General features: G+C 48.2%; 1 protein-coding gene across 1 annotated transcript in view; it reads right to left on the minus strand.

Annotated features, from left to right (window-relative positions):
• The window catches only part of ZNF592 (zinc finger protein 592), a 41,927-nt gene extending 30,121 nt beyond the window's left edge, over nucleotides 1–11,806 (minus strand). The window contains exons 1-3 of the mRNA XM_040569542.1: nucleotides 11,697–11,806; nucleotides 10,657–10,768; nucleotides 4,338–6,676 (exon numbers count right to left, since the gene is read on the minus strand). Coding sequence (XP_040425476.1) covers nucleotides 4,338–6,668 — 2,331 coding nt within the window. The 5' untranslated portion in view covers nucleotides 6,669–6,676; nucleotides 10,657–10,768; nucleotides 11,697–11,806. The remainder of the gene's footprint in view (nucleotides 1–4,337; nucleotides 6,677–10,656; nucleotides 10,769–11,696) is intronic.
• Nucleotides 11,807–13,494: the final 1,688 nt, after the last annotated feature.

Genomic DNA, 13,494 nt, shown 5'->3' on the forward strand with positions numbered 1-13,494 from the left:
AAATCCAACCTACCAGATATTCAAGTTTGCATACTGTTTTCTTCTTGTGCTTCTGCAACAGAGGAGGAGTAAATAAATCCTATCAAGTGACGATTGCAAAAATGGCCTCACAAGTCTCCAAAAAAAAAAAAAGGTAAAAATAACTGAGATCCATTAATACGATCCACTTAAAGCACACATCCAGTAAGTCCTGTTCTTTCTATTTCTGAAATGGATTAACTCATAACTCGCAATCCTATATCCTCACTAAAAGCCAGAGAGCCCACCTTGGTATTTAGCTGCCTTCATCTTACGCATATTCCATATGAAACTAAGTCCAGTAGGATTTCCCTGCTGTACTTTGAGTAACTGCAACCATGTAGCCACTGAAAGCCCAAAATGTAATATTACAGTCAAGCTCTCAATCATTTCTCTAAAGGTCTTTCCGCTCCACCTTCTCAATCCCAGCATCATTGCCTTCTCATCCTCATAGTTGCTCCCAATCTCCTCCTTTCCCCACTGTCCGGACCACATCCACGTTCCTCTTCCCTTCCCCAAAACAACCAGGATCCACCTATGTCATTCCCATTTTGGCCTCACCTAGGAAACTCATTTACCTGTTATCAGTCCCATTAATACGGACTTTACCCAAGGCCATTCAGAAAGATAAGACACGGTATTTTCCAAACCACTGGCAGGAACGAACAAACCATTTGCCTTACTTTCCTTTTGAACAGATACAAGAAACATGAAGATGTCTAAGTAATTCAAAAAGTCGCGGTAAGAAATTCCAATTAAAGTGAGAAGTCTTAAGTATCGATACAGGATAAGTTTTCTCACGGAGCGAAGCCAGCTTAAGCTGTGTCCGCTCTCCAATCCAATCATTCCTGCCTCTCGCTGCAGCTCACTTGTCCTTCGGTTATTTCACAGTAGCGTGGAATTGGGTGACTGGAAAGTATCATACTGAAAAAATTAGCCTTCTACTTCTTTTCTTGAACAGCCCTGCTGGATAAGACATCTTCCCTGCCTTCCAAACACGGTGACATTCTTGTTCCATACCAAGCTAGAAAGCTTTTTATTTTCTTGTTTCTCAGGTTATGCACACATTAGATGGGCATGTGTCATAGTTAATAATCCAAATTTAATGTCATTTAACACAAGAGCTGTAAAGAACAAAAAAATCAATCAAAAAATCAACCCAGCTTACTTTCCATTTGTCAGGGCTCGCCATCCTTTAGTACAGACCTGGGAACAGCAAATATGCCACTGCCACCCTTTGTCTTCAGCCACTGACCTTTCCCAAGAATTCCCTTTCTTGGGATAATCTGGAACCAGGTACCTGAATAATCACTAATGATAACCTTTAGGCAGTAACACAATGGGGACCTGCTCTGCTACAACCAAAGTTAAAGGGATTTTTTTCTGTTTCTTGAAGCTCTTTAGAATATGTAAGCCAAGCCACAGCTTTACTTTGAAAATATCAAGATACTCAGTCCCAGAATTCAGACACAAGCTCTTCTCCACACATCCTGAGGAAGGCACAGAGCAAGATACTGAAAAACACCAAAAAAAATCCAAAATACTAGAGTGCGATTTCTGCTAGCTTTAAGAAACGATGACAATGTTTCTCCATCCCAAAGACAGCTGTTTCTAAATCAACGTCTCAACGCACTGAGAAGAACGTCAGGGACAAAAGTAGTACACAAGAGTTTTTGCTCAAATGCTTAAAATTACAACAAATACTAGATAATTAGTCTCTTGAGACATGGGGATGTGGTTCATGTCTGAGGTTGTCCACAACTGTTTATACCACCTCTGCATGTTGGTATTGTCCCGCAACAGGAGCACGCTCCAGATCAAGCACGGGCACACAACTATGTGCTGAATTCACTGGAGCATACAATATGGAAATTATGTCAGGTTTAGGCTTCCACATTACCTGCAAGAGGGCAGAAAATATCTCAGGAGTATTTTGTGGCTGCTTCTACCACCTAAGAAAGTGTTTGTGAAACTAGTTGTTAGGTCATCTCCTGCTCCTACCAACGTTCCTCTTCTTTTTCTGATCTATGTAAGAGTAGCAACCTCAAATAAATGCAGAGCTGGTGGTATCCCTGCCCAAGGGGGCTGGAATTAGATGACCTCTAGGGTCCCTTCCAACCCAAACCATTCCATGAAATGTAAAACCTTCAGCTCCTTCCTGCCTCAAGCACACCATGTCGGCACCTTTTCGCCGTGATGACTCGGAGAAGTTGAGTGTGCCACCCACCTCCTGCATGGACCCCCTCCAAGACCAGCTAATTTCACTAACGCTTTCAGCTCTCAGTCCAGTGACACAAAATACCTTGGGGACTGCTACAAGTCAGAGGGACGTCTTCCATGAGCTACTACTAAATCTGGACACAAACAGTAACGGGCATACAGGCCCAAGTCCTTTTTTCCTTTAGAAACATTAACAGTCTTGCTGAAACAGATGTTCTGTTGGATAGGTTGGTTTAGGTTGGATATTAGGAGAAATGTCTTTACTGAAAGGGCTGCGCAGCTCTGGAACAGGCTGCCCAGGGAAGTGGCTGAGTGACCGACCACCCATTGAGGTCTTCAAGAAACACGTAGACGTAGAACTTCACCGCATGGGTTATTGGTGGACTTGTCAGTACTAGGCTCAAGGTTGGACTTGGTGATCTCACAGACCTTTTCCAACCTGAATGATTCTGTGATTCTGGGAAGGGCACAGAGCACCAGGGGGTAATGGGGAGCGATGACAGGAGATGCGCTGAAAAGGGACTCCCAACACAACACTGCAGAGAGGATGAATGCACCCCTTCGAGTATAAGCAGGGGAAGACCAAATAGGGAGGAGAGGGCTTTGCAAGCCCTCATGTCCCCTCTTTTTCTAGTTTTTCAACAGTTATATTCAGAAAAGCACTTCAAAAAAAAGATCTCACATCTAACAAACCTAACTCAAAGTGAGAGGCATAAACTTTTCTTGGTTAAGTTATGGAATAAATTATTTGATTACAGTCTAAAAATACTATCAGACATTTGTTCTCTCTTTAAGGAGCTCTTGAATTGATAATCCCACAACAAGAATAGGAAATACATTTTTAATGCCACTGATTAACATTTTAGCTCACTTAGGAGCACTCACTGTATCCCCTCACCTGAAGGCTTTTCATTCCAGACTGCTGACATTTCCTAGAAATGTATTATAGTTCAAAAGCAAGTTATGGTGTTGATAAGAGTACAGTGCTTACTGGTCTGCCTCAGGTAAGAAATGTGATTATGTGGCCACGTCAATCCCTTCTGGCCTTGCTATTTTTCATGACAAAACCATTCAGCCATAATCTATTTTTTGCTGCTGATGAATTTAAGAGAAAGATAACAAAGCATCGAAACGGGGCCACTGTATGCCCATGCTAGTAACCTCAATGTTCCTGGTAGACATTTAACAAGTAAAGGGAGGCTCTGGAGCATGCAGACACCGCAATGGCCATGGCAGAAAACGGTGGTCAAACCCCAAAAGGTCACTTGGTGGCATGGTGTCCTCATTCACAGAGCTCATGGAGGAGAGCACTGGGAGTGGAGCTGGCAGCCAGATGCATGTGGAAAGCTTTCATTTCATGCAAAGAAACAAGCAAAAAGGATTCCTCCTCCTGTTCAACTTCAGGGTGGTTTATACTTAAGTGGGATTGACCATATCCTCTAAAATTAAAAACAAACAGCAACCACAACAAAAAACCCTACACACACACACCAAAGTGTATCGTCGTGGTATGTAATGAAGAGCATCCCCTTCCTACTCATCAGTAGAGGCTGCTAGCCTCTCAGCTAGTTCCATCCCAATATACGCTTTACCAGTCTAAAAGTAAAAACAAAAAAAAAAAAAAAAAAAAACAGCACCAAAAGTTCAAAGTATAATGCAAAGATTTTGGCACATATTCTAGGAAAGGTAAAATTAAGCTCTGTCAGATTTCCTGTATCCAAGGCTAGAGCACAAAAGCCTGTTCAAGGCACTGCTCAGCACTTGATGTGCTTGCTGGTGACCTCTGATCTCCAACACCATCTTTCTTTGATGCTCGAAGATCTCCATAGTCTCCCTCCAGCTCTTTTCTTGTCAACCCCATAATTAAAGACACTACCCACTTTTTACTGGCAAAGGGTAAAAAGAAGATAAGCAAGCAATGCTAAGACATCTCTTCAGATGCACACATCTGGGCCCACACATATCCCAAACGCTCCCTGCAAGCACTTTTTTTTTCTTAAACAAAACAACTCATTTGCCACTATGACACCTACTTTTTTCCTAGAGGACAGCGTCTTTAAACTCAGATTTAACTAATAACATTAAAAATGATGACTTACCAGTCTCTCACTATCTTCTGAGGTTCTCTGGTAATGAGCCGCTAAAGCAACGTAATCCTGCGCCTGCTTGTTACATTCTAAACACTTAAGTCCTTGACGGATTAGTCGCAATGGGTCCGTGTACAGAGGCAAAGCGGGCTGAGTGTTAGTAGAAATTCCTACCCCGTTTCCTGAAGTAGCATTGGGTTTACGTGAAGGAGAGGGCGAGTGCAAAGTCTGAGGAGCCACAGATGCTGAAGAGCTTGTAGAAGGTGAAAACATTTGGTCTAAGGAAATTGGTTTCATCAACAGCTGAGAACACTGCATGATAAATCCTTTGCTCTTATGATCTCTTGCATGTTTAAGCAAGCTACACTTATTAAAAAAAAGTAGCATAGTTGAACACTGAGTGCACATGACTTCAATGTGAACGCTTCGCCTACTATAGTGTTGAGTCAGGCTTTTCTCTAAGGCAAACGAATCCCCACATTCCAGGCAACAGTACCCAGAGGCAGGTAAATTAATACTGGTGTCAGGTGGAGGGCTAAGGTTTGGAGTATATATTGGCACCGGATTGGCACTGTGCAGTACTTTGTTAAATGCCTCCACAATGACAGGAGCAGCTTTCTTTACTTGATGCACCAGCGGCACAGACATTTGAGTCACCTGAGGCTGATTCCGCCTCTGCGCCGATGACTTCGCCGTAACAGAAGCAGCAACACTGTGCGGAACTAAATTGAGATTTGCCAAGTGCACAGCTTTGGGAAGAAGGCTGGAGGTGGTCACGTTGGATGGCTGCACCACGATACTCTGCTGCTGTCTCTTGCTCAGCTGCTGCCCAGTGATACCTACTTTTATGGCACCGCCGCTGCAGTTTGGCAGTGGAGATAAAGACACGGCAGATGTGCTGTTTCCAGCAAGATCTGTTTTCATACCATCTGTGTAAGGACTCGCTATGTTTGACAGCTGGATAGCCAAAGCAGCCCCATTTTTGGTTGAGTTCTTGCTAGCCTCGCTTTCCATAACTGCACTAGTGTCAGGGGAAGGGAAGGATTTAATAAACTCTTCAGCGGATGAGGTTTCTGCAGGTGACTCTTCTAACGATTTACCCAGCTCATCGTTTTCTGGCAAAATTCTAGTTACAGTTCTTTTGATTTCACCAGAGGATGTCTTGATAGTCTTTATTCTAACTTTGGGAATAGCTGGCGGAGAGCCGGCTGCCATGGAAGGCGAGCCTTTCCCACTGCTGTCGCTGCACACGCTTCGAGGACTCTCGGGCTGCTTGCTGGCCTTCCTCACCACCTCTAAGGGGCTTCGCGGACTCTTTGGCGACTTGGGCATTTTTGGACTTCCCTTTGTCCCATCTTTAAAAGGACCAGGTTCCTTTGTAAGATTCGGCTGATCGCCTTTTGGAATACAGGCAACCTTTTTGGCCTGAAGAGCTACTAACGCAGCCACGCAGGATGACAACTTTGAATGAGTTGGCTTTAACCTCTGGCGAGGTGGTACTGACGAAGACATGTTCAGATCGGGCACAGACCCTTTATCTTCTCCTAAATTATTGTGAGGGAGATCTCCAAACACCAAGCCTTCTCCAAGAAAGCTATTAGTATCTACCAAGTCCTTGCTTGACTCCACAAACCTCTCTGCTGCTTTGTCTTGGTCTCTCCTGCTCATTTCCAGCCTACTATCTGGCTGGAAGTGGATCTCCATCTTTTGATCCTTTTTACAGTATTGATCAAACATGCTTAATTCAGGCTCTGGTACCTTCCTAAAATGATCTAGTACTGAAGCTCCTGTTGGTATATACATGGAAGGTGGTGGAAAATACGGAGTTTGGGCATGTTTCAGTTTATCACCAATACTGTTCTCTTTGAATGCATCCTCTGGTTCAGGGCTGGAAATCGGGCTAAACTGACTAAATGTTGGCAAAGGCTCTGATTTGGACTGGTCCAATTTTTCAGAGTAACTTCTTGAGCTATCACCATTAATAAAAGTCGACTCAAACTTCCCATAATTATGCACTAAAGCATGAGCCTCTGATGGCAGATCAGACCCACGAAACCCGTTGTGTAGCAGACCAGTCCCCAGGTGATTTCCCTCCTTTTCTGCTTCAAAGGACTCCTGGCGACTTGTGTTCTTCACTATTACACTCACGACAGGAGCATCAGAGGGAGGCAAAGAGTGGGACAAGGACACATTTTCATCTATACAGATTCCCGATGACTTCAGGTGATTCTCGTTCTCCTCCCCAGCTGATGGGATGGTCTCCTTGGCATCAAGGCTTGTTGGATCAGGGATATCAAAAGCAGCCAAGAGGTCATCAAAGTCTGGGGTTTTCATGTCCCCCATGATGAAAGCTACAATTAAAAGCAAAATACGTTGTCAGTTGTTATGGAATAATTGCCAGAGGTGACTTAGAAATTAAACTTATCTTCACATTTTAAAGAAAAGGTACAGCATTGAAGAAGCCTCCAGGGCAGAGTGTAGCTGCACTCCATAGAAGTTCCCCAGGCCTCCAACTTTAGATGTTGACCACACCAGAGGAACCTGGTGTGGTGACTCTAAGAGGAAATGTACAGAGGGTGGAGTGGAGTGGAGACGCCGCAGCCAGGCTCTGTGATAAGATGGGAACTTGAAGGTACATCAGAACCGATAAGCTGCATATTTGCTACCCTGGGCCAACAGCCTGCCATGTTTTTGACAAAATGCTGTCCTTTTGATAAACTTTGTCCATTACAATACCAAAACACACCCCCATCCCAAAAGCTACCTGCCTCCAAGGTGTAACCACGCCTCCCTGGGTTATGCCAAGCACCTCCCTGGGAAACTTAGAAATCTCTGCAGAGTCACTTTATGTCTTTTCATGCGTTTGTAGCCAGGCAGTGTTACTCATACTCTCGGTATTTGCACGTGCTTTGCAGACAGTGAATTTATCACCAGCAATCCAAAGAACCTGTGCGTCTGTTGCTTTAATAAATTGCACTACTTGTTAATCTAGCCATGGTAGTTCTCACTGAACATGACCAAACTCTTCAAGCGTGGCCGTGGTAGCTCATGGAACACGACTAGATTAAGGGTGTATTATGCTATTTGTGCATCTGTAATCGTGATGGTTCAGTGCTCTGAATGCGACCGGATTTATAACAACGAATTGAGCATCGCTCCCAATAAATTTAACCTTTAATGCAGTAGGTGTATTTCTCTCAAGGACAAACTTCGTAAGATGTTGATGCAAATGAGTCTTATGTGACAAAAAACACAACTACCCAAAACACTAACGCAGCATGGTACAAAGGCTAGGAACATCTGCTGCAGTCACTTCAACTTCCATTTCAACTACTCCAAGATTGACTGTTTACACACAAAGATATTCACTCTGTGGGACCCACCTTTTTTTAAACACAGCTTGCTTGGCACAAAGGGCCAAGCAAGCTCTCTAGGGAGAGGAAAACCCGCTCTGGCTCCTCCAGGCCCATCAATGACCAGTATTCGTTCAAACTGTGGCCACCAGGCAATTTTCACCACACCGAGGGTCTCCCACTAGCGTCAGTTCTCAGTTTGTGTCATCTTCACCCCTTCTGCCGTGCTGCTTTGGAGGGCAACATGGGGAAGGAACCTCTTCTACCTGAACTGCTCCTGGACAATCAGCGAAAGCTCAGTTCCCCTCCTGCTCAAGCCGCAGGGGCAGATGACAAATGACAGGAGCTGTTCATCTACAGTCCTGCAACACCATCTCTCCTCTCCAGGTTGTCTGCAGAGCTGCTCCTGGTGTTGCAAGCAAAGCAGTGGGAGATAGCATCCCCTTCACCTCTGGTCCAAACACAACCTTTTAAATGTCACCGAGCCCACGCGGAAGACGTTCTCTCAACCTGATACCTCGCTGCTCCAAGAACAACTGTCATCATGAACTTCAACTGAAAAGATTCAGGAGTACATTACTGCCTTTTTTTTTTTTTTTTTTTGAGAGCTAATAATCTGAAGAATTGAGTCCTCCTTCAAGGAAGAAAAGCTAGAGGTAAACAGGTAGGCCAAGAGAAATAGGCCTGAAAACTGAGATGACTCTCTACCCTACGCAGGGCAATTTAAATAATACAAGTCTTCAGTAAATATTTCAGTACAGCAGCTCAAAGCACTGTAAACCAAGCGGGGGTTATTTGAAACAGGGGGCAATCCTTAATTAGGTAATGATGCCACCAGGCCAAAACTGCCCAAAGACAAAGTAAAGGATCGCATCCAGATCATAACAAGAAGTGACGTTCCCAGCCAGTTCTCTTCACAAGCCCTCCAGAAGGGAGCGAGGCTTAGACACTAGCCACAGAGACCTACGACAGCAATAATAAAGCTCTGATGAGATGCATGATGAAAGCTGACAGCACAGAATTGCTTGAACATTTATGCTCACTACTGTACGGAATACTGGGTTTGCCCCCACATTTAACCAAAACGTTGATGAAATAGACATACTTCCCAAGCATTTAATGAGCCATCATCTTAACACATTTCATTTGAAAGCCACATTTACACAACCTGATGTATGAGGGGAGGAAAAGGCCCAAAGAGCACCAAGTAAGCTTGCAGAGCACCAGTTCCTGCTTGGCAAGGAGCACCCACAGGCAAAGTCAGTCCCGCCACACTCACTTGACTTGGGCTGCATCCGCACTGCCAAAGCCAGCAGCGAGAGAGACGGAAGGAGTGGCAAGAGCCCAAAAGAAGGAGGAAGAGCTGAAAGCAGAGGTGCAGGCAGGGAGGAGTAAGCACCCTGGGATGAGGGAGAGAAAGTAGCTGTTTGACACCTCCCCCAACAGACTGGGAGCTGCTAATTGAAGGCTGTTTTCATTATTTGTGACCGGGTTAAAAAAGTTCATCAAACGCCACATTTAAAAGCAAACAAAACACAACTCTTCCTGCCAGACTGCTGGTACATTTCTATTTCTAGAGCTGGGCCAGGAGAAATCACCGCAGCACAGAACAACAGGGCATACTGGTCTTTGAGCGTTAGTTCAGTCGTGCCTACAGACAAGCCCCGGAGGTGTTGCTTTGGTTAATCTACTCCAACACACTTCTGTGGAGATTTACTTGGCTTAAAAGTGGCTCGCTGTGGTTTAGCTTAAACTTGTTCTCATTCTTAAATTAAACCACAAATATGAATGTCCAGACAGGGCTCTGCAGTAATTTACAAGTCCCATCCCACAGCAAGGTAGGGCAACGGTGCTTTGAGTCAAGTCCCCAAAGCCCAGAGGATTACCCGTATGCTTCAAATCACCAGCACTTGATAATGAGTTTAGAAACATCACAGATTATCACAGTTGGCAAGGAGCGCAGACCTGAAACCTCCCTTTCCTTTGGGTGGGAAAACTTGTGCCAGTTGGGCAGGAGCTAGGCATCGTTCAGCTGCTGAGATTTCTGGCACACGAATCCCTACGCAAGGAAGACATTTTGTTCCATAACCTGGAACGCCCAAGTTTTATATACAGAGAAATCAGCTTGCCAACCACTCGACCCTTCTCTTCTCACCGCCAAACACCTATCCACATCTCTGGATGCATATTTTAAAACACAAGGCAAAATAAATCCAAGGTATCCGCAGCATTACAAAATAAGCTTTTCTTGGAAGAAACCCTGCATTTTCAGATTTCGTGTACGTCTTCAGGCCTATAAGAGACCGGTTTATGCCCTTTGCTATTATGAGAAGAGGCCTCTATTCAAGCATTTCTACACAAAACTGCATCTTAAACTTGTCAAAGCTACAATTCCTTATGAAAAGCAAAGTTGGACGCAAATTCTAGAGACGACCGCATACGCATCTTGCCAATGGAAGAGATTTTAAGTGACATAAATTTAAAACTCTGATTAAACACCACTTATTTCTGCTCTTAGACAACAAACGGGACAAGTATATTGAAGAAATTCTGCCCAAACTTTCCACGAACTGGCTTGTGAGGAAAGCAGAAAATAAGGACTTCCATCCTTACTCCATCCTTCCATTGCTAAAGACTTGCCTTAGAAACAAAGCTCAGAAGCCAAGTTTCTCTCTCTACTTGCCTATAAAAGACATGGAGGTTGAGACTTGCAAAGCAGCGGGTTAGATCAGTAACATACGGAGAGAACAAGGACTCACAGAGTAAAATACATGTATTTCACTTTGCAAAGCCAACCGCAGAACAGCATGTTTCTCCAGGAGGCAGGGAACCTAGATGTCTCCATGCCATCCCCAAAACCCATGAACTTGCTGCAGGCGCTATGGCAAAGCCTAGGGCCTTCTGCTCTGGCTTAAGCTTCCCAACTCTGCAGAGGTACCTCAGTACTGGCGTCTCCCACACACGCGTTATATACAAACCTTTCAGCAGCAGCGTTATTCCTGCGGACTTTGGGAGATCCACAGCAGCTCCTCTGCAGACTTCAAACCAGCGTGTAACATGCTGCTCAAGGAGGAAGTTCAAGATTGCCACCTAATATGAGTGAATGAAAATGCAATTACACGAGGCTAGGCGTCTTCAAACAATAAATATTCATAAATCCGCAAGACAACAGTTAGGTACAACGGAAAACATCCGCCAACGGCAGCTCCCGGTGCGACTCCGGGCCCAGAAAAAGCAGGCTTTTCCTGGAGGGGCTGCGGAGGCAGGCCGGGACTGCTCGCCAGGGGAAGGCTGGGATGTCAGGAGCAGGGAGCGGGGAAGCGTGGGGAGCACACGCCAGCTGGCAGCGGCGGAGGCAGCCCCAGCCTGCCGAGGAGCGCGGCCGGCCAGGGGCTGTCAGGAGGGAGCGCGTTTGGGGAGGCTGAAGCGCGGCAAACTCCGCCGGCCGACCGAGGCTCCGGCCAGGGGCACCGACGCGCAGCCGGCACCGGGGGCAGCGCCTTCACGCGCACCCAACTTTGAGCAGCCCCGCGAGGGGACGCGGGGCCGAGGCCGCGGGGGGCAGCGGGGGGCAGCGCTCAGGCCCCGGCCCCGCCGCCCCCGGCAGCGCTCGCTCCCCGCGCGGCCCGCCCGACACAAAGGGCAGGCGGCGGCCGCCCGCCCGCCCGCCCCCGGCTCGGCCCCGGCCCCGGCCGCCGCCGCCGCGCTGTCAGCCCCCGCCGCGGCCCAGCCCCGCGGCCCCGCACGTGGGCGAGCCCCGCCGAAGTTTGCTCGCCGGGGCCGGGCCGCGGAGGCCGGCCGGGAGCCTCCCGCCGCCGCCGCTCCCGGGGCGGGCGGAGCGGAGCGGAGCGGGGCGGCCCGGAGCGCCGAGAGCCCAGGGCTCCGGCTGCCGGCGGCGGGGCCGCCCGCCCTGCCCGCGGGGCGGCAGCAGCGGCGGCGGCGGCGGCGGGAGGCACCCGCGGGGAGGGCGGAGGGCGAGCGGGAGGGGCGGGCCCCGGCGCGGCCGGGCGGCACTCACCCACGCAGGCGGCTCCTCCGCGGGCCACCGCCGCCGCCGGGGCCCCGCGCAGGCCTCACCCCGCACCGGGCACCAACGGCCGCAACATGGCGGCGGCGGCGGCGGGCGGGGCCGGGGGCGGGGCGGGGCCGGGACGGGGCACGGCGAGACCGCCCCCCCCAACCCCCCCTCCCGGCCCCGCGCCGCCGCCGGGGCCCCGCCGCCGCCGCCGCCGCCGCCGCCGCCCCCGCCCCGCCTGAGGCGCCGCGGCCGGGCCGGGCCTGCGGGGACGGGGCCTCGGCCGGGGCGGGACCCGCCTTGCACCGGGAGGCCTCGCTCCGTGCCCGGCTCCCAGGCAGCAGGCCCCGCTTCGAGGCGCTCCGTGCCTCCGTTGTTAACGTTCACTCGCCAAAACCCGGCTTCTAGAACGGCAGGCTGCTCATTAGCACCTAATTAATTCCTTATTTTTTTCCTTATTCTACCCCAAACCGACATTTACATAGTTTTATTTATGGTTCTTGTTAGGTTAGCGGGTCTAGACTTCACATCCTCCCACTTGCTTTTCACAAATGCGAGTACAGGGGTGGGTTTTTCCCCTGATCCTATGGAGCTTGCATAAGTCGTTAGGATTTATGGACTATTGATTTTAATTGCTCAGTGACTTCCTTAACTGCTAACACTTTTGGGTACTCGTTATTAAATCCTACAGTTAAAAAAAAAAAAAAAAAGTTTATTGTAATGGCTTGTGCTCAATGTTTTCTGCAGTTACAGATAGATTCGGAAGCACCAGTTAGCCCACACCTGGAGCGCTGGGTCCGGTGCTGGGCTCCTCACCAGAAGAGAGCAACAGGCGTACTTCACAGAATCATCTAGGCTGGAAGAGACCTCCAAGGTCACCCAGTCCAACCTCTCACCTAACACTAACAAGTCCTCCACTAAACCACGTCACTAAGCTCTACATCTAAACGTCTTTTAAAGACCTCCAGGGATGGTGACTCAACCACTTCCCTGGGCAGCCCATTCCAATGCCTAACAACCCTTTCAGTAAAGAAGTTCTTCCTAATATCCAACCTTCAGAGAGTCCAAGGAAGGACATGGGGAAGCTGAAGGGCCTGGAGCATCTCTGCTGTGAGGAGAGGCTGAGAGAGCTGGGGCTGCTCGGCCTGGAGAAGAGGAGGCTCAGGGGACGCTCACCAATGTCCGTAACCACCCATGGGCAGGGTGCAGAGAGGTTGGAGCCAGGCGCTTGTCAGCGGTGCCAGTCCCAGGAGCAGAGGCACTGGGCACAAGCTGGAGCTCGGAAGGCTCCATCTGAACATCAGGAAGCACTCCTGTGCTGTGCAGGTGATGGAGCACTGGCACAGGCTGCCCAGAGAGCCTGTGGGGTCTCCATCCATGGGGATCTTCAAAAGCCGCCTGGACGTGGTCCTGGGCATGCTCTTGAGTCACACAGCTTGAGCAGGGAGATTCAGCCAGATGACTTCCAGACTTGCCTCCAACCTCAACAAGTCTGAATCTGTGAAGCATTTTGTGTTAAGGTGTGACTGTGCCATTCTCCTTCTGTTGTAAATAAAAGCCAGAAATAATTATTGTGTTTGTCTTCCTTGTGACACGACAACCTTACCATCTATATCGCGTACTGCATGTACAGTACTGTTCACATTGCATTTGTTTCTCATTCGGTTAAGTAATTTTGTTTTCCTTGTCCCCAGTCCAGTGGGTAATATATATACATATATTATATATAGACGTGTATATATATTATATGTAGACATATATATAGGTGTACACTCATCGCTTCACTTCCTTCATTTCTGAA

The sequence above is a fragment of the Cygnus olor genome, chromosome 11 (genome assembly GCF_009769625.2).
Source record: "Cygnus olor isolate bCygOlo1 chromosome 11, bCygOlo1.pri.v2, whole genome shotgun sequence".
Taxonomy (NCBI): Eukaryota; Metazoa; Chordata; class Aves; order Anseriformes; family Anatidae; genus Cygnus; species Cygnus olor.